Here is a 27,086-nt window from a genome sequence, read left to right on the forward strand (position 1 = left end):
TCTGAAATAGATTTTCAGATATGTACTTTTACGTCGATACCTGTTAAAGCAAATGAAATGTCAAAATCAAGATTCACAATACAATGGCATGGGATATCTTCATATAGGTCTTTGGGCGGCTATTAGACGTTTTGGGAACATCAGGTAAAACAAATGTATTTTACTTCATTAGTTTTATTAAAAAATCGTCGCTTATATCAATATCACACTCGTTCTTACATCATCTATTTATAATAAGTATAAAAACTATGACTTGCATTAAATTATCGTTCTCGTAACAGTATAAAAGGTCGCAATCATTATCACACTTGGCGTTCGCTATACACAATATACCGAAGCCTGACACGCACACTCACAAATAACAGTCGGTGAAGCGGCGAGGCACTTATGCAGGCGCAGTTCCCGCGGTTATCGGCGCGACTGTAGCAGCCAGTCGGCTGTCGCACCATGTCTCAAGATCAGTTAGGCATCGATTCTAAGCCGTAGCAAGGCAGCGCAGGCGTACTGCTAGAACCGCGAGCACACGGCCGCCAGCGCCAGCGCCGCGATGCCGGCAGACAGGCGCGCGCTCGCGCTGCCATTCCCGCCCGACGCCTCCTCACCATCTGCAACCACGATCAGTTAACGAGGCCCATATGCCATCTAGCCTTTGTACTCCTTCGACACTATTTATTAGTCGACCGAGTCTACAATTTGGCTAGGAACTTGGAAAGTGCAAAGCTAGGGTGCGTGCTTACTTTACTAATAAACGGAAAGGTGTAATTTATTGTAACACAAACATTTAGTACATGACATACCTAGTTCCTATGTATCTACCTAAACATTCAACAAGAAAAATGAAGACCGAGCGTCGAAAAAAGAATTAATCCCTAAACCTAGGTAATTGCGACTCAGAAGGCTCACAAGTTAAATTTTATAATTGTTCTCTGCATTCACTGCCAGCTATTGCTACGCGCTAAGCTCGTAGTAGCCGATAAAGCGGTTTTCGGCTCCGTAATTAAAAGAGCCTACGAAAGAGAATAAGGCAAGTGAAAATAAAAGATTTGTACCTATGCTTAGTTTATGATATGAGTTTGTTCTCCTTAAAATGTATGTATTATTTATTTTTGTTTCTATGGGGTGTTTGAAACAGCTTGCATGCCTTTGTTAAGATGTTAATGGCAAAAAATACAACGGCATCAATACATATTTATATACTATGCTGTAGGATTATTATTAAATGGTCCAAAATAATTTAATAAGAACTTGTATTTATGTTAAAATTAAAGGTTGCGGAGCGGAAATAGCACTCTGAGCCGCGAAATTACCGCCATGTCGAATGCTTATGTAAAAAATAAAATCGAAAATGAAAACAAAAACCTACAATGACGGGTGATTGGTGTCGCGGCGGAGGGAGCCCTCCTATATAACACGGCTCACGGCCGCTCAAGTACTACAGTCTAGCGCCGCCCGACTGGACGCTGACCACTGAAACATTAACTTTCCTTTAAAAAGGATTCTTAATCCACCGCAACCAAAACCCTCTAGCCACTACTTGATCAGACCCACTACGTTTAACTACTTCATAATATGTATATCTATTCTACACACGTAAGTACACATGCACTGGACACACTCAATTCCATGTTCATAGGATTCTTAGATTAGAAGGCTGTACATCAGTCTAAGAATGTTCCTCTTAAATAGTTGAGTTTTAAAAACAAATACCGCTTGAACTCTGTTAAAGTGTGTTTTTACATTATTTACTACAGTGGAGTCAGTATCATTCATGCTAAAAAATGTGTTGTAGAATTAGTTAGTAACAAATCGTTCACTTGCCAGTAGGTATAAGTATTAGTTTACGAAAGTGTTTTGAGATATTAATATATTTAAGTACAGTGCATTTTGCGAATTATAATATAATAATAAGTAGTTAATTCGTTGGTACGTACATTATACGAGTATATACATATATATACACCTATCTTTTTTATAAATAATGAATTAGATTCCAGTTTACACCGTGGGTGAAGATTTATTTTGGAAAGTGCATTTCACACTTGTAACATGCATAGTTAAAATCTTACGTCGTATTCGTAGTAACGCATAGCTGAGAGGCGAACTTGCTATGCACAACTGGAAGCGCATTCAATTCATAACAATATGCAATGCCCACGTCACTGGCTTGACAGGTTTCACCACATCTAAAACGCGAGGACATCCCTCGGTAATATCAGATTAGATAATATCCGTTCAATTAAATATGGACCTACTAACCTATATAAATTCTAATGTAATAAATAAGTTGTAGATGTAGATAAACCAATTGCTGTTTCGTCAGATAAATATTAAGGGCTAAATCTTATTTCATACTCGGATTCGTTTTCACACGATCTTACTTACTTAAACATATATTATACATAATGTTAAGCCATGAACACCGGCAAGCCATGAAATTACTTAAATATAATATTATGTATACAAGCACCAATATCCGCCACATGCAGGCATTATTCTACCAGGCAATAAGCATGCATAGGTACGTGAAATGAACCTGAACGTACAGTCAGCGCGTGACAAGCGGGCCGCTCTAAATCACCGCTTATCTCTATAATCTCACTGGTATTCGCATATATTCTCCTATGTAACTAATTGAGTCTTTGTTCTTTATGCAATTTCTCTATATACAATGTTCAGGAATGCTCCACGGAGACTATTTCCTGAACCAGAAGAATGATCTGGGAGCGGATGGATTTACACCTAGAAAAACAAAATACACAAACACACACATTGAAAGGTGAATTGTTACCACGCACCGTCGTGTAGGTGAGACATTATAGTGTAGATTTCAGACAAAACAATAAAATTGGTGCTGCATTAACATATTGTGTAACTGGATAGCGCACAGCACTCGCTAAATTATGTACACACATAAGGTGCTCAACAAATAAAGTGTTGTATTATTTGCTTTGTGCGTTGTGAAAGCAACTACAGTCAAATTTTTACTTTTTGTAAACTTCTAAGAGCTAATGTTAACTATTCCAAGTGGAAAAATCCGAACGAGACTTGCGATTTTTGTGTTATTAAAGTGTCGTTCGGTTTTAAGCCACGTCCGCGGAGGTAGGCTCGGAGGCGCCCTAACGCCACGTGGACCAGTCCCGCTCACTGCCCCCCCCTCCCACACACACCGCAGATCAACCTCTCTCATTAAACAGCATCGGCTAAAAGCGTTATACGGCAAATGAGAAAATGTCATTTCAAATGACTGAATATTTTGGTTAATTATTTTTGGTTAGTGGTTAATTAGCAGTTAGTATTAATTAAGTTTAGCTTTTATATAGAAAATTAGTTGTTTAAATAGTTTTTGTAAGTAGGTAATCACAAAGCATACGTTATCGATAAAGTACTGAAACTGAAACGAGGTTAATAATGATTGCACTGAAATAGAAGACATAATAAATCATCCCAAAACAGACACGCACACAAGTGAAATATTTATGTAGAATGAAATACAGAGAAATGTACTTCACAAAACTTGAAGAACGTAAATCAAGATTGATAGACACATGTACCTAATTCATAAACCAACAAAAGAAACACAAAAGCGCACATTTAGCAATAGATATCTTCGATGCACATCCTTGGTTGTCGTGCTGGGAGCGGTGTAGCTCTAATACAGTTACTACCGAATCACGTTAGGATTTTATAAGGTGACAAAGTATCTCCCATATACATTTTAAGTAAAATTATAATAGAGAGCGTTTATTCGTGACAAAAAAATAAAATAAAACAACAAGTAACACAACATCATAATAGTCACGAAATGGTCCCGACTGAGCATGGTGCTAGCGTGGCTAGGCTAGCGCTGGTCTTCCGTCGGGGCCATGAAAAGTTTAACAAATCAACCGCCATGAAAACCCCCAATATGTCACGGGACTGATAGTCAACTAATAAAACCGCTTTCAATTTGCAATTCAATCGAAATTTGGAACTACGGTTAGGTTAACCGTTTATTATTTTATATATAATTATGATTGAATATTGTACTGATTCGGTTTTTCCAGTGTGAAACATTTGCATCGAGCCTGGAATTGTCACAAATAGTTTAACCGGTGTAACTGCACTTTTAAATTTAAAATGAGCCAAGGTGTGATGGTCGTGGCCCGGGTCCCCGAACCTACCTGCGTCGAACTGAATATCGCCGACGTCGTCTTCCGACGGCGCGGGGGCAGACAGCCGCGCGTTACCTCCAACAGTGCCGCGCGGCGCGCTCGAGCAACCCAGCCACCAGAACGCCGTGCTGCGTGGGAACGCGGGATTATCCGAGTCCACCTGCAGAACCATATGTACTTTATTTATTAGGCTTGAATATTATAGTATTATCTTTGTGTGTGTGAAAAGGGACAGGGGGCAATGGAAAAACCATGGAAACACTCTCCATGTGACATTAGAGTAAAAAAAACGGGATTTGTCTGCGACAAACAAAGTACCTATGTTACAAACTGTAATACAAATTGCCTCCTGCCGGTCTTGACTTTCGAATGTAACATCAGCCCGCTGTTCTTATAAAATAATATTTGTAGAGTCTGATTGGGTTATTTACAATGACTTTAACAAAATTGTGGTATTTGAATAACTTCTTCTATTCAAACAGTATAGGACGAACAAACTAGTAAAGGACTTAATTGTGAAATCAAGATAAGCTCGTGCTTTTAAAAATATCTACAACTAGATGTATATTATAACTATTAAATAAGTAGGTATATATTAAAGACCAGGATTGAATGAGTAATTAACAAGCCTTACACTAAACGTCCTGTCGTTAAACCTCCAGTACTGGCCACCCTTAAAGAAGTAGGTGTAGCCATTCGTGTATTGAAGGGCAGCGTTAATGTTGTCGGGGATGCCCTCCCAGTTGGACAGGGGCTTGGGGTAGGTGGACTTGACAGGCGGCCGCTGCGCAGGGTCGAACCTCCAGAACTTAGAGCCCTTGTAGAAGTAAATCTTGCCATTTCCGGACCACACGAGCGCAGCATCTAAGTTGTCAGGAATACCAGTGAAACCTAAAAATAATTGATCATTATTAATGTACACCATCTCCGAACTTCACTTAAATGTATAATAAACGTAATATATTTAAATTTACAGGTATACAACGGAAATATTTTTTACTTTTTTTTAAATACTTAGGTATTACTTAGGTATTGCATACAATGCACATGTACGGCCGCTGGGGCGCATGAAGCTTTTGTTTTTAGGTACATTTTAATATACAAGCCAATAACATAGTTTAGTACTAAAGGATGACTCACACTAGACGCTTCGTTTTCAATGGAAAACACGTGATCACCGATCAGCCGTCATAGAAAATAACGGGACGGACGCATCGGCCCGGGCCCGGCCCGGACTAGCGTGAGTCATCCTTAATTTAAATTATAATTATTCTTAATATTTATTTATTATTTATTTATTATTTATAACGCATCGATTACATTACCTTCGCTTATCTCTTTCGGATAGTCTCCATCCATCCTCTGTCCATTGTACCTCCAGTATTTGGAGCCCTTAAAGAAGTAGGTCTTGCCGTTCTTGTAGGTGAAGGCGGCGTCGATGTTGCCGGGCAAGTTGGGCCACGAGCGCGAGATGAGGCGCGGGTACCCTGACGCTACTCCGTCCTCAGTCAACCGCCAGTAATGTTCACCTGTATAGGACAACATACAATAATTATGTACATCTTTAGTAGCCCCATACGTTGACTTTGTAAGTTTATTTTGGGTTCTCATTACAGACAAACATGTTGACGATGGTGTCTGGAGATCGGTATCGGATAATGTGAAAACGCTCTTTCAAGCCGTTTTATTATATCCATAGGTAGCGCCATATAGTTTGCACAACTTCTTTCTTTAATTTTCTCTTTTACCTCCCAAAAGTGGCTACTGTGATTTACAGTACTGTGATTACATATCCGTTTTTTTTCCTTTCGAGGTACGGAACCATAAAAAGCATGCATTTGTTAATTACCCTTGAATATAAATGTGTTTCCGTCAGCAGAGTTGAATATAGTGTCGATATTAGGATCGGCGCACAGCGCAGGGTCCTCCGCCGACGGCAGTGCCGTGGTGGGCCGCGGCGCAGCCGGCGCCAGCGCACCACCTCCGATGTCAGTCTGACTTTTACGCCCGTAGAGTGCCTGCAAAACACAAATACTTCAGGTTATAAATAATCAGGAATATAAGAGGGATAATCAAACATTGAAACCGAATAATGACCTGACCACCTGTAATTTACATTGACTAAACATTTTTCTCCTACTTTTTCAGGTCTGAGTAGTGAAAGAGATATATTCACGTTGTTAGATTTCCAGACAAAGGCGTTTGTAGATATAATGCATAATTTTATACTAAGCCAATTGTACAATTCAATTACGACAAACACTGAGTCTTACCTGAATGCCTTGAATATCGTCCGTATCTAGCTGGAAGGCGGGGTCGTAACCTCTATAGAAGGGCGCCATGAGCGCGGAACGAACGTCACTGTGCGAAAGACCTAACGAATGTCCGAACTCGTGTGCAGCCACCTAGAAAAACAGTAAATACAAAAATGACATGTAATTAAATTAATATAGAGTAGGCACGATGAGCAACTTGACTGACGCAGTACGTTACAGAAATGACGCAGCAATAACTGTGAATCATACTTCCGGTGTCATGTATTATAAATGAATATATTATACTTAAGTAACGATAGCAATAATAGTGCACCTGGAAAAGGTTAGTTCCCCTCCTCGAGTTGATAGACCACATCTCTGCGTCGTCAAAATGCGCGTCACCACCGTATACCTAAAATGAAAGACACCGTCATGTAAAAATTATGTCAGCACAAAGCGGAAATGTATGATTTGTATACAAAAAGATCATACTGTTCACATTTCATGGCGTATACTTTCATTTGTTAAACTGCAATATGTTACTTCCGCTACATTTCACCATAAATAAATTATGTTACACACACAGAAGTCTATTTTATTTAATAGTGTAATCGTGTCGTAAATATGTACATTCTTTTTCTGGTTGTTTTTAAATATGCCACTCAATTTCAAACTGTACGTAAATTAAACCTTGAATGAACTCATGGATAAGTAGGAGGCAAATCCTATTATAAAATGTATTTCATTCATGTACAAATTATAAATCGCAACGGAGGCAGAGTTATCTTGGTCTGACTCTAACAAGCTTTTAAAATAGCACTTCTGGATACCATTTTTTATACTGTCTAAGTCGAGTGCTTGCTATTTTTATTAGATTTAGGAGAGTTATGAAAGTAACGAAGATTGGCACCTATTAGGGACATCTACGCGTACAACTGTATAATTCTAATTCTATATTCTGTACAAATTTGACCCGTTTTCATTTCTCTGGATGTAAAATATTTTAGTCTGTTTTAATTTTCTTACCGGAAAATAAGCGTGGGCCAGAGTGCCGCCGGGCCCGTCAAACGGATCGCCGTCCCCGTGCTCTCCCTTTTCAAACCTGCAATAAAATGCGAGTAGGTATCAATAGATAAGGATGTTCTCATTTCGCTGTGTCGATTGAGATTTTCGCGTCTGTTTTTTGTAATAGGGAGGTACTAGCATTCGTTACGCAACAGAGATTCGTGAATTGTAACGAAAAACGCATTTATACAGAGTCGAATGACCCCGTACACAATACTCTGGCCAATGAATATCGACGTGCTGTGATTTCTGATTTAGTACAATATCTGATTTTTAACACGTGATCCTCATTTCTGTTGTTGTCGGTTACAATTGGTATCATTATTAATAATGAGGAGTTATTAATTTCGTTTAGTAGTACCACTGTATATATATTGTATGTAAATAAATGATTTTGAATTAAATAAAAATAAAAAAAATAAAGAGGAATTATGATATTTTAAAATCAAAATGCTATCATACCGTCTAGCCACCGTGCAGGTCACGACGACTCAAATAAAAAGCAATTTTAATCATTTTTATGTCCGAATATACTCTTGTAATGTAAAATAAGTGTATTTTTAATATTACAAAAATTTCTGATATTCAAAATAATTGATATCATACTCTATACTCATCAATTCTATGTGTAGGTACCTATCACCGTGGCCCCAGGGCAATTTATTAGCTTTTGAGTTTGAAACTTTCTTTTATTTCTAAGAATTCAAAACTAGAATTTAATTCGTAAATCTTAATAGCTTTTAAATCTTGTACAAGTACGCTGGGACTTACGGGAAAACACAATTTTAAATTGTTCCTATTATTTTGACAAGGGGGCAAAGCTGTTGTTTATCCCCTCGTGCTAATTGAAAATTAGTAGTAGTGGAATCTTGGGTGTTACATGGGTTTCAAGACACGAGGGATAAACAAAATTTACTCCCGAATGAAACAAAAAAAATCACCACATAAATGCGAGAAAAATATTCATTGTAAAACATTACAAATTGAATCCAAATGAACGTTATTAAATATTATTATTAAAAATCATCACCTAAATGTCAATTCTACCAATCAACACGAGCAAACCACTCAAATTTTGCATCAGATTACTTTGCCAGTCTTGTGATTAAATACAACTTTCTCATCAGTTTTTGATGAATAAAGAGAGTCTTTACAAGCTGGTGTGGGAAAAATATATTATAAGAGACTTTAATCAAGATGATCAATAGTATAAAATGGTAATAGATAAGCTACCTTATTTCGATATGGACTTGTCCAGATCGTTTTTGGGTAAAGGTGAGGTCGGTGTAGTCGGCCCAGACGTTGAACGCTTTAGCCAACTCGGCATCCACCTCCGCTCGGTTCAGCTTCGACGGGTACTTGGAGATCTTGTAGGTCAGGTTCTTCACTCGCCACCGGGACCCTGTATTATCAATGGAAAGGTAAACCCATGGCTGCCACCAAGTGGGAGGAAAGGGGGTTGCTAGAGATTGAAAATTTACCAACTTTCATATATTTCCCCTCATACGAGTACATTTATATCAGTTTATCCCCCTCTATATCAGTTTATCCCCTTCTGCCCCTCCCCCTTAGGCCAGGCTTCAGCTGTCGATGCGCTTAAGATTAATAACACAATTCAACATTAGTAGGTAATGTATGAGGTATTCAAAGGAATTTCGCTGCTCCTTAAAATATAAGTACAATAATATCAATAAAATATATACATAATATGGTTAAAACACAACGAGTACAAACAAAAATTAAGATATAGCATTGCAAATATAAAATCGCTTGGCTAGCAGAGTAACAGATTATACAAGAAATAAGAACGTTAATGTTAAGAAATGATGGGTACCTTGAAGCGCGTATCTCTTGGCACGGCTCTCCCCGAAGCCGACTTTGTCCCGCACGCCACAGCGCGGCAGCGACATCACCTGCGTCGTCTCCTCGTCCAGCTCGCCTGCCACAAACACATTCACACACATGTCAGTGCGCCCTCCTTATATGTTCACAATATCATCTGCTTATCAACTCACGTTCTAATTCATTCCTTATAACTTAAACGCTACATCGGCACGAATTATATATCTTTTGTTAGTGCTTCGTCTATGTTTATGATGTACCTAATCTGAAGAAGCATTGTTTCAATTAAACATTAATTGACGAATAACAAATGTTATTTAGAGAAACAAATATACTGCTAGTAGGTACTCATAGATGTAATAAACAAACTATGTATCATTCGAGAAAACAACTAAGTAAATAACAATAATAAGGAAAATCAAAGACAAAACCTGAACTTTTTGTTCTGTAGCTAAAACGAAGGAAGTAATTACAAAACCACATTGTCAATTTAAGTAGCTATAACTTGTCTCAATAAAACTCATCTTTAGACGAAACGTCTGCTTGTGCTTAAAACTTAGTAATTAGAATGCACGCATACAACCTGTGGTTATTAGGTAAGTTATCGAACTAAGTCAACGGCACGGTCCGAGGTTCTAATCCAAATGAAACTCGTGCGCGGACCACCAATGAATAATGTATTGTGCGTCGCTGCGTTATTTGCTTACATAATATCAGCCGATACCAATAAACTACTTCTCGTGTCGAAGCACGTACGTGTCAGACAGAAGATGTTTCAAGTAGCTCCCCATGTAATTCTAAGGTATTTATTAGCATCAGCTAATATACATATCATATGTGTGTTGTGTGGATTGGCAATTTGTTTGATGGCGACTGCGGAGTCGGGGCCCAGGGCCGGTAAATTGCAGGTCGAGGAGCTAACGAGCGGCTGCCTCGCGCCAGCGCAAGGCCAAGGCGGACCTAGTGGGCTACCATTACATAATTACGTAAACCCTTGTAATCCAAGAAATGCACGGTCACGCGCACGAGTCATCGAGTCATGTTGTGTGTGCGGAAGGTTTATTTCAATAAATATATGTAGAATAGAAATAATTACTAACTTGATCATAAATTTCATAGCAAGCATCTCTATATATAGATGCTCGTTATGAAATTTATACATAGTTATATGTTACGAAACATTTATATTTTATAGGTACTTATAGGTATTTACTTCACATAATGAAATCTGGAATTGTTTTTTATGGATCACAAAAATAAATTGAATAGAAAAAATACCACAACTTTTGGTGACGATTGTGGGTACTACTAAAGTGTCCTTATATGGGACTTGCTAACTATGTAAACAAAAGTCACTAGTAAATTCATAATTCTTTGACAATTTCAATATTGCGGTTTGTTTACATAGTTAGCAAGTTCCATAGAATGACACTTTAAATCGTGAATTTATCTAATGAGGTGCTAATTACCTGTCGCGTTGAGTCCAGCGAAGCTCTGGAACTCAGCAATGGCGCGGCGCCACGAGCTCTCGTCCATGATGTGTCCGCTGGACGGGTTGCGCACCGCCGGGCTTAAGTACCCGTACTGCGCTAGGTACATCTGCGGCAAACAAACCAAGGAAACTTAAGCTACGCCTAACAAATAAAAATGTACTCGTACCTAGTTATAAATTAACTAAATTCATAGTACGAGTAAGATTTAAAAGTTACATAATGAGTGAGGCAACATGGCTAAGAAAACAAATGAACATAAAAAATTACAATTTATATACTCTAGTTTCTATTTTACATGGTAAAGATATTTTCCCTATTTTGAATACAAACGAAAAAAAAACGGACATACCTAGTAGGTAAGTCAGTGGAACAATTAATTCGAATTACAAAAGTACCTAAGTTAATACTTAGGTAATACATATATTGTAATCAATATCCTGCAGGAATCTGCTAATATATACTAGAGATGCACCGGATATTAGGTTACTATTCGGTATCCGGCCTATCCGACCATTATTTTAACATCCGGCCGGATACCGGATAGTGACCTACTATCCGGCCGGATACCGGATAGGGACATTGCTTGATTTCGGAGTAAACAAATTGGCTTTAAGAAACAGTCACGGTCATACTCGTACTCGTTTATTATTCTAAAACAATTTACACATTCCACTGACTTACACCCGCGCTCATTTCGAACCTAGAGTTGAGTCCGCGCGAACGTTCACTAGGAAACAGGTCAAAACCTACACAAGGCGCACCTGAAAAACCGAAATGTAGGTAAAGTTCCGCCGGCCGAATATTCGGCGGGCGGATACTGAATATTCGTCCGATGGTCAGGCCGAATATCCGGTATCCGGCCAAATAACTATCCGTTGCATCTCTAATATACACTAATTTAATTTTTTTATCACCGGTTATCGCAAAAATACGGGCCATTGTTTATTGTCAACTACTTCGGCTCTGAGTAAGGAGTGATAACGAGCTAACGTAAATATATAATCTCGTATCGTCTTCAACGAACAAAGCACGTTCGGAAAAAATCTCGTAATCTCTGTGACAGACACGACATCTGTGTAGTAGGGAAGTATAAAAAGGATTACGCGCTCATCAACCTCGTTTTATTTACAAAAATTATGAGAATCCTCAATAAATATGTTAAAAAAATATTAAAGGCGGGATGATCCCTTGTTCAATAGTAATACGACACTTTGGTACGTGGGAAATTTAATATGTAATGTTATTGGCTCAGGCTCTGTTCTTTGTAAGGTCAAAGAACTGAAATACTGGTAACTATATAGTTACGTGGAGCCCGATGGTCGTTAGTTGCGGTGTGCATAAAAGCGGACATAACTTTGTGTTACCAATATAAAATAGGCAATGTTCAGCTTTAAGAGGGAAATTTATAGCACGTATTCGTCCATACAAGAAAAGAAAACATTTTTCCCCTTCTAAATATTTTCCATTCTCCTTGATTTTTAGTATGTTATTGACACAATGAAAAAAACTAGGTTGATAGGTTTTCCGTTTTTCAAAATTTGCAGTAAGTATTTGAAGCGAAACCTATAAACCTAGAATATATTATGCTGAAGCGATCAACATCAAAATCAAAGTGATACGTTAAGATTTAGTTAGTGGAAACCGATTTCTCCCGAAATGAAAATGGTATGAAAAAAGTACATTATCTCAGTAGCTATACTTCCCTCTTAAGTAGGTAGATTTAAATGTCTATGTATGGAGTGCGGATATAAGGCTCAGCCATGGACGACCTTGCGCTGTGGCAGGCGTGCGCCGCATTGCAAGTGGCGCGCACGCATCTCGCACTGGCACGACAGCGCCAACGCGGCAGTAGCGCCCGCCGCGCGGGATGAGCTTTTGTTCACTACCAACGTGTAGGTACACGGTTCGATAATGAACACTTCGTGACCAAACGAACGTTACAGTTCTGCTTTACAAAAAATATTTCTCTTCTACAACTTAAAGACTTTTAGGTATCCATAAGATGAGGCTATTTGTCAATATTTGCTTAATTCGTAATAAAACATTCAATAAGTAGCACTAGTGTATGCAATCGTAGCGTGCTAATCGTCTTCAAGTAATTTCGTTCAATGCAAGAAATAGCCTTCATAAATGTGTCCGATTCAAGCATTTGCTCTGTAATGAGTCTAAGTACTGAGATTTCTTAATAATGATACCATCAAGTTCATTAACTTTTAAGCGCAAGTATGTACCTACATCGTCGGTACAAGAACGCATATTTTGGGCGCGCATACATTCACGTTACTACTGCGGGCATTGACTTCCATGCAGTATCACTTTATGCTTTAACCACAGCACGCATCACTATGCCTTTCCTGTGCACTTCCAAGAATACTTCATTTTATATTACCCGTTCATGGTAACCTTTGTAAGGTGTAGGTACTTACATGTATGTATACAGTGTTAAAGTTTAAGCTCATAAACCAGACTAAACCGGCGACTAAACCATTTGACAATTTTTTTTTTCATATTTTTAACACTTGGGCCATTTTATTTATTATTTGTTGTCGCTTTTTCATAAGATTTTGATAAAAAATGGTGGGTAGATAGAGTTTCCTATTCTGTACAATAGGTATCCTTACCCCCTACATACAAAAAGGTATGGAAATTTCATAAAACTCAACGGAAAATTACATAAGTATTTTCCAAATTCGACTACGGAACCCTAAATATCCTTCAAAAACATTATCTTTATTCAAAAACATTGTCTAAAAGGGAACTAGTTATGAACACTTAGGTATGTCCGGTTCCTTTTTTGGTTTGTGTTTAAAATAGGGAAATATCTTTAACACGTAAAATGGAAACTAGAGTACATAAATTGTATTTTTTTAGGTACATTTGTTGTTTTATTAACACTTTGACAGACATACAACAAATAGACAGACATATTTCCATTATTTATTATGTATATGATCTTTACACTTGAATATGTTATGTTCAGTTAAATAATATGACGTATTATAGAACATATAAAATGGAAAGTTACGGTCGATATTCATGTAACGGACTTTGGGTGTCCAATGTACCTATATAAACCAATGTGTCAAAGATGGTTGATAAGAAAGCTCTTGTTGGTGGATAAGAAAGTAATTTCACAGATGAAATAATGTCATCGTATGATTAATATCAGTGGGAGTGTATCTGGGTCAGTATGGGCCGAGATTTGCGAGTAACGGTCGCAGGCTGAGCAGGAGCCGGCGGGCCCAGCTCGCGCCCCACATACCTACTTACTGGCGCGAATATTTTGGCCTACACTCGGCACGGCACACCGCATGCCTAGTAAACTCAAGACGTCGTCTTCCTATATCTGAATGATAATGTACCTATCTCGTGTGTACCATAACGTACACACGAGAGTAAGTGTCGCATAACGTACAGTCACCATCAAATACATCGGAGCGGCCGAGGTGCTCAAAAGTATCTGAACACGCACTTTAGCGCCTTGATAATTGAGGCTTGCTTAGATATTTGTGAGCACCTTGGCCTCGCCGATATATCTGAAGGCGCTGTATGTACATACATACCGCATTTTAGCATTAAGTACCTACGTAAATAATCTACCATTAAGTTTGTTTGAGCAAATTATTTACACCCATATTGTATACAAAGAAATATTACATATTTAGAGCGTTACATAAAATGAATTTTGACCTATTTCAGACACGAAATTTGTAGTAGGTTTGTAGTCTGTTGTGAGTAGTTGAGTCATACATTTTAACGGTAAAGTAAGTAAAAGTAAGTAGGTGGGTTTAACATAAATGTGGTCAGTAAAACAAACAATGACGCACTCGCTCGTAGATTCTTAGTAGGTAGATAATGATTTACGGGTTAGCGAGACGGCGCGTGAACTCGTATGCGATTTTAGTTACATACATTGAGGACTATTGGTTGCATCCAATTCAGCCGACCGATCAAAAAACCGCAATGTAATGAAACTCGCATGCGAGTTCTCGCATCGTCTACGAGTTAGCCTTTAAGGACATTTTCGAACCTTTGAAAACAGAGGCTTGGGGCGGCGAAACTAATTGGCCCGGGGCGCCAAATTTTAAAACACGCCGCTGATAGGTATTTGCCCAAGCTGAAATGGAGACTACAATAGTTATTTGTACAACAAGAGATCAAAGTTTGATATTTCTTCGAGTGCTTATTTTGAGTCCCGTGCAAGCGAAAGATTCTATAATAGATTCACGAGCGTAGCGAGTGAATCTAATTTAGAATCTTGAGCGTAGTAAGGGATTCAAAAGCGCACGAGATGTAAATAACTTTGATCTCGTGTAGTACACAAAATTTTTCACCCTAAGCAGTGAGAACATACCTAGAGGGACAGAGATAATAGAACCCAAGTATATCGAACTTGTATTAGACCCCGCATGTTGAAATGACATTTGACTATAAAGATCATTTGAATGACATTTTGTCTCACTCAGTGAGCAAAATGCGATTTTGCTCACTCATTTTGTCTCACTCAGTGAGCAAAATGCGATTTTGCTCACTGAGTGAGACAAAATGACTTAGTGAGCAAAATCGCATTTTGCTCACTGTTTTTAAGAAGCAAAGTACCCTTGTTCGAGCTGCTGAGGTGAAAAAATAGTTAAAGATGTGTTAGTAAGTAAACAATAGGCTACAATGTTGCTGGTTTATTATTATTATTTAATCAACTGAGTATTGGAGATCAAAGTTAAATTTCGAGATTGCTATGATTAGCCAATTTGCAGATGCAGGTAGAGTACTGCAGCACCGTGCTATGCCATGCCATGCGGGCATTTAATGACGACCACAAACTGCGCTCATCATCAAGCCACCGGCGGTCATTACGTATCCACGTATTACGTTTGTACGTATTTTTACCCGACTAAACACACACATGAACGATTGCACGTGCCACATTATAAATTATATTGTAAATAAAGGAAGAATGAAATTATTGCACCTACCTATTCCTATGTAGCCATTTATATAATAGTTATATGTTGTTGTTTAGCAACAACAATCAACATGTTCAAAGCTGCAATGGTAGTTATATTAAAGTACTAATACATAGTTTACTATACCTACTTAAATAAATAGTAGTAATTAGGGAATATACAATGTCTCATCAAAATGAAATTCCCTAATTGTTTATCTATATATCAATAGCAAAGAAAATATAATATTCACTTTATGAATTATTACGTTTAATGTTAAATAAAGATATTTTAATTTGTTTATTAAAATTTAATTAATTAAGTTTGATAGACCACGTCCAATAACTGTAATTTTTCAAATTTGGTGGTATTCCACCACTGCATAGTGTATTCGGTGGTTTTGGGGCTATTGCCGTTTAAAAATGAGCTCAAAAATTGATATTGTAAACACAAAATCGAGCGGACGGGCTGCGCGTCAGTCATGAACGACCAAAAACAGATATGAAAACATGCCCTATCTGTGGATATATAGTGGTTAAAACATCACACAGGTTAATAGAAAAGGATCATTTATGCTGATAAAGGGTTCAATCAAAAAATTAAGCTTAAAGCCCTGACCTCTCGGGTGTGATCGCAATCCTCTATTTTCTGTGTGTTTAAATTTTTTTTTAATACTTTTTCATAATCATTACCTACACGATACCAAATATGCCCTTAAACATATACCCACTATTTTTATTACACCTTGTATATAAAACTTTCACTCGCTCTACATAATTTATTAGTGTTAGAAATGCTAGCAACAAAAACTAGTACCAGACATCGATATATGTTACTTAAACGTCCATGTCAAATTACATTTGATTTCAGAATGTCCTTTTAGGGTTTCGTAGTCACTTAGAAACCCTTATAGTTTCGCCATGTCTGTCTGTCTGTCCGAGGCTTTGCTCCGTGATCGGTAGTGCTAGAAACCCTTATAGTTTCGCCGTGTCTGTCTGTCTGTCCGAGGCTTTGCTCCGTGATCGGTAGTGCTAGAAACCCTTATAGTTTCGCCATGTCTGTCTGTCTGTCCGAGGCTTTGCTCCGTGATCGGTAGTGCTAGAAACCCTTATAGTTTCGCCATGTCTGTCTGTCTGTCCGAGGCTTTGCTCCGTGATCGGTAGTGCTAGAAACCCTTATAGTTTCGCCATGTCTGTCTGTCTGTCCGAGGCTTTGCTCCGTGATCGGTAGTGCTAGAAACCCTTATAGTTTCGCCATGTCTGTCTGTCTGTCCGAGGCTTTGCTCCGTGATCGGTAGTGCTAGAAACCCTTATAGTTTCGCCATGTCTGTCTGTTTGTCCGAGGCTTTGCTCCGTGATCGGTAGTGCTAGAAAGCTGCAATTTGGCAAGGGTACATAAATCATGCATTGCGACAGAACGGTAAAATAAAAGGTATAAAAAATATTTTTTTACGGTACCTCCCTTATAAAACTTTTCTCTTTGAAATTTTATTTTTACTTTGTTCCAATAGTGTGTTATCGTGTGGGGTATCGTTGGATAGGTCTTTCAAAACGAATACGGGTCGCCTAAGGCCATTTTTTGATATAGTTAATATTTTCAGAAATTTGCGCTCCGAAAGAAGAAAAATATGTGTCCCCCCCCCCCCCCCTCTAACTTTTGAACCACGGGTCCAAAAAATAGGAAGAACATCGTGAAACAAAAGGTTAATAAATACTTTCAATGAAAACTACCTATAGCGAACATGATCGCTCTAGTCATTTTTGAGTTATTGCAAAGAATCTTCTTTTCTTAGTAAAAAGACGTACGAGTAAGTACAAAGCGCTGCAAAGGTACTTCCGTATGCTTGTAATACTTACCAATAGTTTGGCCTATTTTAGTGAATGATGAGATGACGGGCGAGAGAGAGGTATGGAAGAAAAAGACATGCTGCGCCGACCCCAAATGAATGGGATAAGGGCAAGCGAATGATGATGATGAGTTTGGCCTATTTTAACAGAATGGTAACTACGAAACTCTACACTGGGCATGGCCCGACATGCTCTTGGCTGATTATTTTGTACGGCGGCGGCTAGGTTCTGTGACTCTTAAACATTTCTGTAGGTAAACCATCGAGCACTACGTTACACTTGCGGCTATTGTGATTGTACGAGTACGTAGGTACATATCACGGCATTTTTTTTACTATTTGATTATTTGAAATCAGCTAAATAGGTAGGTAACTATGATCATTTTATTCAAATTTAGTATACGAGTTACAAAAACATTCCTCTTACGAATGTGTTGTAGAAATGTTTGCAATTAGATACATACGAGTATACCTCCGAAGGTAAGTAACCGTACTCTTATCATGCATTGACGCGGATTTTGACAGATACATATACAGGGTGACTTCAAATTGGTAATACAAAACACTTGATTCGGACTTAGTTAATGCCCAATAGCATACTACAGTAACTCCGTTGTTAAAATTAGCTGTATTTAATTATCGCAAATTTTCTAATAAAACAAATAATTAAAGTCCCGAAGTGTGGTTACCCCACGTTAATACCCAACTGTCATACCTGTCACTCAATGTTATTAAGTTAATAATTATCGATATCACGATTGACTTTTGATTATTTTAAAAGCATGAGACTTAATTGAGGGGCTTAATTTAGGGAAGATGTATGTAAAACATTGATTTTGTATTACCAATTTGAAGTCACCCTGTAGGTACATACATTACGTTCAACTAAAGTGTGATTAACATAGAGGTACAATAATATAGAGATGAAACGGGGGAGGGGCCAAATACCGAACGACATGCACTTATGGAACTTTCAGTAGGAGTAGCAGAGAAAGCGGTATTATTTCTTGTCCTTGTCACAGTCTCACTTTTTGTTTGTTCCCCACCTTTTTATTAGTATGGATTATGGTGGGCAACAAATGAATTCGACCAATCACAGTGTCGCATTTGCGTATGTTTTGTCCCTCACGGAGGCATGCGTATACCACTTCTATACGATCCTACCTTCTATGGCGGTTAAAGACTAAGAGCAACAATTTTAAATAGTAAAAATAACCATAATCGCAAAGCCGCGTCAGCATACTTTTAAGCGCATAGTTAAAATTCGCCATGCAGGGTTATGTTACACATACTTATTAGGTAGGTACTTATCTGACAGACAGATACTTAATTTTTAATACTTCATTATGTAAGTACAAAATAAAAGGAAATTATTAAAAGCCAATAAACGAGACAAAGTCATTCATAAAATCTATGTATAATACCAGTCTCCGGTGTTTACAAGAGCTTAACAAAACTATTGCTTTAAAGATCATGATGATGATCAAAATTTAATTTGCTCAGAGTAAGTTCGTGAATCTAATTACGTTTCCGCCACTTTATGGGATGGTATTACTAAAGCGTCACTTTGTGATAGGTACTTCGGCACCGGCAGGTTTTGATGACCCCGTGATGTTATTATTGCCAAGAGCACGACACGCGACCGCTTCCAGGAAGTAGATAGATACTACAATCTTCTCTGATATACTTTACATGGAGAAACCGCTCTCGTCGCCTAATCTCTGTCGTAATGAGATAACTAGTTGCGAATTCTTATTCAGCAATGAAATGAAGGCTTACGTCGCGAATTCACGATATTTTGCAAAGGTAAATTTCAGAAAATAGAAATTAAAATATTTTCTTTCGAAGTGTCTATGCAAGTGGTGTCATTATAAAATATGCTGGCCTATCATTGCCGGACAATAAATAGCAAATGCATTAAGCTTATTATAATGCTAATGACCTATTACATTACACTACACGAGCCGGTGCGTCCTCCGCCTACGCCACCTCAGCACGCAACAATTTTCTAGTCAATCTTTTTTTATCATCATCTTATGAAGAAATTATAACATTGCAGCTCCTTCAAAAATGCTTCGGCCATAACTTGTACCAAATAATTAATGCATTGTCAGATGTTTACTACGTATGTACCTATTTAATTATATGTGCATAAGTACTCAAGTACTTCATTAATAAGGTGTCGTACTTAATTTATTCCAAATTATCAATCTGTATCACGCAGTTGCATCCAATTGCTAGATAAAATACGGGCACGTTTAAACCATCCTACATACCTATGGGATGACTGCACATTTAGATGCGCCACTGTCAGCTCGTGGACTAGCTAATTTTTGCCAAGTTTGCATAAAATAAATATCTAGACCACGAGGCGTTTATGATATTACTGGTATCTTAATGGTAGATGCGCTGCACAATTGTGTCGTAATGGTGCCGGCACGCATCGGCATCGCTGTGTGCTTCACCAATGAGGCACAATATGTGGACAATGGCAATGAGCCCTTATTATGTGTAGATACAACAATGATTTACCTTTTGGTACCTACGGCAATAATCGTGCATCGTAGGTAACTAATGTAATATTATGTAACATGCTGTTTGTATCATTTGAAGCTCGTATAATAGGGCGGCGTGCTTTATTCCTTTGGCGTCGCTTACTAATGATTACTTACGGTAATTTATTCGCGATGGTAGCGTAAACGGTTTCAGGAATGTGGGTATTAGGTATGCGATGTAAACAAGGAAACATCAGTAATTATTTGTAAAACAGTATCACGATCATTTATGGACAACCGTACACATATCAAATGATTTATTCTTAATCATGTATTCATCTGTCCCATTTCTGTTAGTATTATTTTGTATCTCCTTGGATATCACGGGCCTATAATCCCGGTTTTTTTATAGGCTTGCGTGGGGACACAGATCCAACACGTAGAGGCCCCTTGGAGAGCTTTTATATCATGTAGAACGCCTGCTGGGACCCGTTCACAGGTGCAACAATAGACACCCATGAACCGGTCTCAGCAGGCATTGGGACTATTGTAGAAAAAGAGAACAGTATACCGGTCTATGGATTGAAGTTTCGGTGGACTATGACACTGGGTTATTACAAAGACGTACGGACACCTGCCATAACAATGTTTACACAAGTTATCGAGGCAGGTGGTGACTTGCCGCGCACTAGATGGGCCCCTGAAACTGCCGTCGCGAAGACGACCAGGAGCAACATCGGTGTGAGCGGCTCAGGGGTGTCGAGAGGTGTGCGCCGCTTTCTACGTATTATTTTGTATTATTATGATTACTTAAGTGGTTAGGTTTATTCGAGAGTCAATATGTAGTGTAATTATAACTTGCCACATTGTAACTATGAATTAAATGTTATTTAATAAAGAAAGTAGATTTGATATTAACATTTCTGTAAAAAGGAGGTCCTTTCAGCTTGTGGTGCAGCAGAGTATCGTTTAGCCAGAGAAGGCGACGCGCGGATGTCGCTGTTCTGAGCTCATTCATCCGCGCATGCAATGGATAATTGCACCAGTAATTAGTTTCAATTACGATGTGATTGTCAAAAGATTAAAATAGAATCAATCGCGTGTGAACCTCTACTTTTCCGTAGTAGAATGTAGAAAATGTTGATATTTTTTCTATTGTTGCTCAAGCGAGTCTGCCCTTTGTCCGTCGTCGGCACGTTGGGCACGTGTCGAGAGCACATTGTCTTAGTTTTCAGTGATAATAGGTTTTAATCTCCTAATTGCCTCCAATCATCTGTAGTACACGTGTTAAGGGACATGTTTTCAAGTTTCTGTAGGTAGACACTTAGATCGCCGTCTGTCAACTACCAGTTGGTAGTATGTAGATACCTACATGTCTGTTTTATATTTATTACTTAGTATTATTTGTTCAGAAAAACAGAAACAATCAACATTTCGAGAACTCATTTAAACCGCTAGCACGGCCGTCCAAATTTTTGTCATTATGTGACCTTGTAATGGCGTTCATGGTGATGTGATAGGGATTTAATTGGCCACTATTATGATATGTCAAATTGTAAGTAGAGCACGCCAATGTACGGGCAGCGATGTGATGTTTGCAGCGAACAATGGAGCGGCAGCGACCGTGGCGCGCGTGCCGAAGGTCGCGGGCGCTTCCTGCGTGCGTGCCGCGCATGCGGCCGCCGTCACCACGCCGCCATACCCTCGTCTGCACGCCACAACATAGTCACCACCACCTCACAAGCTCACACCGTCTAACCCTATATAAAAGAGCTAGAACGTCGTCCATATGACATTGAAAGTAACGGAAGCCGTTAGTTTTAAGAATGAACTGCATATTACGGTATCAGCAGGTGACCGGGTCTCTTTTTGTCTCGGGCGATTTGAGGCTGCGGGCCATTGTCCACAAGTGTGTCGGTGAGTTAAAGCCTGGCCCACTAAAGGATGACTCACGTTAGACCGGGCCGTGTCCGGACCGGAGCTTCCGGCGCATCGTTTTCTATTTAAAACATCACGTGATCACCTGTCATGTCATAGAAAAGTAAGCCCCGGAAGCTCCGGCCCGGACGCGTCCCGGTCTAACGTGCGTCATCCTTAATACGCGCCTTACGATTATTCGTGCTCATCGCGACTTCGATTTACCGGTTTGCTGTTTAAAAGATATATGCAAGAGAAAATCATTTAAGAATTTCAAAATACCGGTTTATTATTGAACTGATTATTTGTTTGTATACTTTGTAATTACTTTCTCAGACATACACTTCCTGCGAATCGTCGAATAATTTATAAGGTACATTTAAAAGACTTTATTTTTTGTTATATTATAAACATATTCTCAAAAACTAAGCAATCCTAACACTTTTTTTTTCTTTTTTTATAGTCCTTAGTTCCTTAGTTTCCGCTTCAGTTTTGATTATCTTGCATCTTACGCACGCTTCAGATAACTGACGCTTCCTAATAACCGTTGTCACCGTATGCTTACTAGTATAATCTGCTGCGAAATCTTAAAAAAAGCTTTTCACAGGATCGTGAGTCGTGACTAGGGTTAAAACACTTTAGTTGGTAGCATTGTACGCTTAAATATGTTATTTTTGGTCACGTTTTTTGCACAGAATGATGCTGGAGCGATGTCGAGATACGAGATTCCTGAAACGCCAGCGCGATGCGGAACAGAAGAATCATGGGCGCCTCGCGCGACTCATTGCTGCAGAGCTATACAAAATGTTCGACCTACGACATTTATCAGGCGTTTGTCGCATTTGCACGTCCACGTGGATACATATTTTTACATTTAGGGCATTTAAAAAACTTTAACTCGCACAAAGAATGTGCCTCGCGAGTTCATTGTACTTCTAAGCCGTAGGAAATTTTACGAGATGTCCGCTCAACGAGACACGAGTCGAATTTTTATATCGCATTAATCGAGTCAGGTAGGAGTGATGAAAACAAAGAGCATCAGGTTCTTGGCACTTTCTGGCCGGGCCATTGTTCTCCTGCTGGTCAGGAGAATGACCCTCCACTTATAAGGGCGCCTGGGGTTTAACAGTATACCTATTCATCAGGGTGTATAAGTGAATGTATTGTTATTCAACGCGAAATATATACATATAAAAAATATAATGACTATCTGAAATGCGAATTCTTTATGAAGATTGTCACAATTGCAACAAAAACATTATAGGGAAATGCTTATGAACAATTAATATTCGACATTTTCATTAAGTATTTTTGTATTTAGCCTCTTTTTACACACTTTTATTTAGCTTTACTGCGTATATTATCTTTAAATCTTGCATCTTAAATTTGAACCTCTTCCCGATGTTTGAGGTGAAATTTGGAATACTTGCGTAGGTAGGTATATCCGATGACAATACAATAATATGTATAGTAACATGGAGCTCATCTGATGATGCAATCGTAAGATAGCCAAATGAAATTTTCGATGGAAAAACATAAACAGATTGATTTTAGGCTCATTAGGAAGAAGTAGTACCTACTTGATAAACATGCAAAGGAGAGAAAGTACAGTCTGCAATGTAAGTGAGTGACAAAAAATTTTTTTGACGGTAACTTGTTCTATACCTATCTATACCAACCATCAGGAAACAGAATGGCATTACGATTCCGTGACTAAAGACGATGTGGGTCTGATGTTGGTCATGGTGTGGCGTAACCTAGTAACCGTTTCTGCATTTCAATACTTCTTTTATTTGATAAGTACTTAAATAAATATATCACTGTATTGTAATATACGTTTTCTTTTATACTTGGTAAGTTCCGACTACTAAGTACTTCTACTTGTACAAGGAAATGATGGCCCAATAATTGTATTTTACTGAAACCAACGAGGTTTTACCCGTACAGTTTAATATAAGTACTTATGTGTAATCTTCTTCGTCAATAATTCCATCTTACTCACCACAATAACAAGTTTCCTAATCACACGTCAATATAAACCGGTCTCAATGTGCAATGATGGCTATCTTCCGTGAACTGTTCTTTGTTTTCATATTATCTACTAATAATGGATCATAAATTATGCTATATATTGTCGTAAAGAGTCTAAAGAGCCTACGACAATTTTAGAAAAAAAACCTTTTTATTACATAAAAAAAAATATCATGTAATTAAAACGACTTAATTTTACTTGAATAACTATTTTATGGTTAGTATCAAACAAGGTTAGTAGGTAGAATGAACTGTCACTACCTTGACATAGTGCAAGCAATCGCTCATTATTTGTTGTGAAAAGAGCTAATCAATTACTGACTAAATCGCAACGAAATCTATTAGAATTGTATTATGTCGCTACTAAGTTACGGTTTTCACTTATGCCATTTAACTATTATTTTGAACGAAAACGAAAAACCGTGAGCATTACGAAAGAACTTAGTTAAATTATTAGAGGTAGGGTAAGGATAACCCACATGAGAAGTTACATCACACTTGTCTTATTCATTTTATCAAATGATTATCAGTTTTAACAAAAGTGTTATTTAATTTATTGCTACTAGACGAAGGTGAAGTTTGCTAGCACATGGTCGCTGGTCGGTATGCCCATTATGGCCCAGAACTGGCGAACTGGCTTCGCAACTGGTTTACTGACTCATGTTATATTTTCCAAGAAACGAACTTAGGTATTTCATTGGCAAGGATTTCCTTTTTGCTTAAAATTTAAAATGCGTGAGTTGTATGATCATTAATTAACGATAATTTAATAAAGATAATGTAGTCAAAGCCGAATTTGTGCATGTACTAGTGGATACAGACTGTTTACTTACCTACTTTATTTATTTATTTGTAGTTTACGTCGTTATGGATAACCAATAAACATAAAAATGACGCAAACTCATTGACTCTAATGACCAATATCCTGCCAAGGTGTAGCGTGTGTTTCATATTGTGGATATGATTCATACCTATATGGTATTACGCAAACTAAGTGAGAAGACAAACAAACTGTTTTGGAGTGGTCGGTGGAGGCCGGCTTCTTATCGCGGCTGGTTGTGAACTCACTATGAATGAACGATGCTGTTACTATCTACTCCAACGTAGGTGCGGACTACTACACTGATTCAATTCAACATGATTTAAAGACGCCGTTTCGTTTTCTCGGAATCAATGAGTCAGCGGAGACGATCTTGTGAATCGAGTCATTTCCGATTCCGCTTTTAAATTGTCCTGACTCGTCTATTTTTTTACATAGCTCTCGGGAAATATTTACTTGGTTGATAAAAACGCGAAGAGCAAATGTAGGTCTACCTCTATTTATTTACATTGAAGATCTGTTTTTAAGTTTATTTTTCTTTGTGGTGGAAGATGATGATTATTATTGTGTGTTTTTTCCATATCTCGGGACCATGGGGTCTCGGACATTTGGGAGGCGTGCGTGGGGCTGAAGCCAACACCGCAGAGGCCCTTTAAAACAATTTAATCTAAATGCAAGGGATACACGTAGCGGATAACATCCCTGAGCGCACAATATGATACATTCGGAGATGGTTCCCGCCATGTGCATGGACTATTGCAGTGCAGCACTTTTGTGCTGCGATGAAATCTAAAGTCTATTGATTTGCAAGTTGGATGGACTAGATAATGGGCTATGGGAGAAGACTAGCGGACACCTGGCGTGAAAATCAGTCTCAAAATTGTGAAAGACAGGTGGTGACTCGCCTACTCATTTAGTGGGTACAATGCGACAGTAGGGCAACACTTCAGAGCGGCTGTGAGGTTGTCGAGAGGTGAGTATGCAGTAGCCATATCCCGGTAATCCGTTCAGCAAGCCGCCGGCGTTATCACTTTTTACACTTCCAACCTGGAGCATACATAGGTCCCGCTCTTGCGACTCCACTCTGGCCGGCCATCAGTCAAGCCAAGCACAGAAGCGAGGGCCACATGACAGGGCCCTCTGGAATAGGGGAATAGGTATACATATCCTTCTCAGTTGCAAATACATACTAATACAGCATTGTGAACAATAGAAAGTATGGCAGACTCACCATGGCGTTGTCGGTGCCGGCGAAGGCGGGCGCCGCGCTGCCGCGCGCGAGCAGCGCCAGCGCGGTCAGCGCCACCAGCCCTATCCGCAAAGTGCTCCTCAGGCTCACGAACGCCATGTGTCTTGAAGTTTTGCTTCCTTTTATTGTTAACGATAAGTACATTAGTACTATTTTTTTATTCTAAATGCACCTTCAATTATCACTAGGCCAATTAATTCTTAATTGGCATTACCACTTGTAAAAATAGTAATTATTTAAAGTATCGTTACTGGATAAACTATCTATTCATAGCTCGGGCGTGGTGATATGCTTGAACGACGTTGTTGAGTTTTTGTTATCTGTAACAAAGAATTTTAGATTACATACCTATATCTGAAGTAAAGTTGGTAGAGATGCAATTTGTATGCATTTTTACATATTTACAACAGCAATGCAAAATATGCATAAGATTGCCAATGTTTGTACATCTAGATTTATTTAAACTTTTTTTTGTATTTCACTAATTAAACTGATTTATAAAGTAACTACATTAGACACTTTAAAATTCATACCTATGTATTTCTATATGTTTTGATGTTTTTGAAACATATTTATTAGCTAGACGCATAATTTTAGTTGAATGAGCCTTTGGTAAATATTGTCAGCAGCAAAAACAAATAATTGGTTTATATGTTAAAAAATGATCTACAGACGCTATACTCTCTTAGTAGCTATCTAATAAAATGTAAGTTCAAAGTCATAATTTTAAACATCCCGACGGCTTAGCTACTTCTACTGTTGACTGTATAAAGTTACTAACAATGTGATGACCTACATACCTACTAGGAACCGATTCACCGCGCGGGTGCGCCCGCAAACATGATTATCGTTCCAAAAGATTATTGTTGTAGACACTTTCGTTAACTAAGGAACAGCGACGGTGCAAGTAACTAGCACATATAGACCATTAAACCAAAAACGATTATAGCTAAAATGTACTAAAATGTATCTTACTTAT

At 38.4% G+C, this 27,086-nt stretch overlaps 3 protein-coding genes across 11 annotated transcripts in view; 1 reads left to right on the forward strand and 2 right to left on the reverse strand.

The window, feature by feature from the left end:
• Positions 1 to 27,086, forward strand: part of LOC134804657 (S-formylglutathione hydrolase) — a 352,602-nt gene that overhangs the window by 247,987 nt on the left and 77,529 nt on the right. The window lies entirely within an intron of this gene.
• On the reverse strand, positions 159 to 26,258 carry LOC134804648 (matrix metalloproteinase-14). 9 transcript variants are annotated; one of them, XR_010146168.1, is made up of 14 exons: positions 26,090 to 26,258; positions 10,783 to 10,912; positions 9,306 to 9,410; positions 8,705 to 8,873; positions 7,433 to 7,508; positions 6,741 to 6,818; positions 6,425 to 6,556; positions 6,001 to 6,169; positions 5,477 to 5,680; positions 4,786 to 5,042; positions 4,161 to 4,311; positions 2,544 to 2,739; positions 2,067 to 2,183; positions 1,380 to 1,467 (listed from the first exon to the last, which is right to left on the reverse strand). XR_010146168.1 is itself a non-coding variant. In XM_063777758.1 (12 exons), the coding sequence occupies exons 1-12, from the start codon at positions 26,249 to 26,251 to the stop codon at positions 508 to 510; spliced, it is 1,665 nt and encodes a 554-aa protein (XP_063633828.1). In that variant the 5' UTR covers positions 26,252 to 26,258; the 3' UTR covers positions 159 to 507. The 9 variants fall into 9 exon arrangements, 2 of the variants coding, with proteins under 2 accessions (XP_063633828.1, XP_063633827.1); XR_010146171.1 differs by lacking the exons at positions 2,067 to 2,183; positions 2,544 to 2,739 and adding an exon at positions 159 to 605 and having other exon boundaries at positions 1,364 to 1,467; positions 4,227 to 4,311; XR_010146169.1 differs by lacking the exons at positions 2,067 to 2,183; positions 2,544 to 2,739 and adding an exon at positions 159 to 605 and having other exon boundaries at positions 1,364 to 1,467.
• LOC134804653 (transmembrane protein 43 homolog) overlaps positions 26,218 to 27,086 on the reverse strand; it is a 77,284-nt gene continuing 76,415 nt past the window's right edge. The window contains exon 8 of the mRNA XM_063777764.1: positions 26,218 to 26,427. Within this exon, the coding sequence (XP_063633834.1) occupies position 26,427 (1 nt within the window). The 3' untranslated portion in view covers positions 26,218 to 26,426. The remainder of the gene's footprint in view (positions 26,428 to 27,086) is intronic.

This window comes from Cydia splendana, chromosome Z (assembly GCF_910591565.1).
Source record: "Cydia splendana chromosome Z, ilCydSple1.2, whole genome shotgun sequence".
NCBI classification, from domain to species: Eukaryota; Metazoa; Arthropoda; class Insecta; order Lepidoptera; family Tortricidae; genus Cydia; species Cydia splendana.

Coding starts and splice junctions, on each gene's coding strand:
- LOC134804648 (XM_063777757.1), bottom strand. CDS start 26,251: ATGTACTTATCGTTAACAATAAAAGGAAGCAAAACTTCAAGACACATG. Junction 7,509..8,704: donor CAAGTCCATATCGAAATAAG/GTAGCTTATCTA, acceptor ATTTTATTGCAG/GTTTGAAAAGGGAGAGCACG. Junction 5,043..5,476: donor TCCGAAAGAGATAAGCGAAG/GTAATGTAATCG, acceptor AATTATTTTTAG/GTTTCACTGGTATTCCTGAC.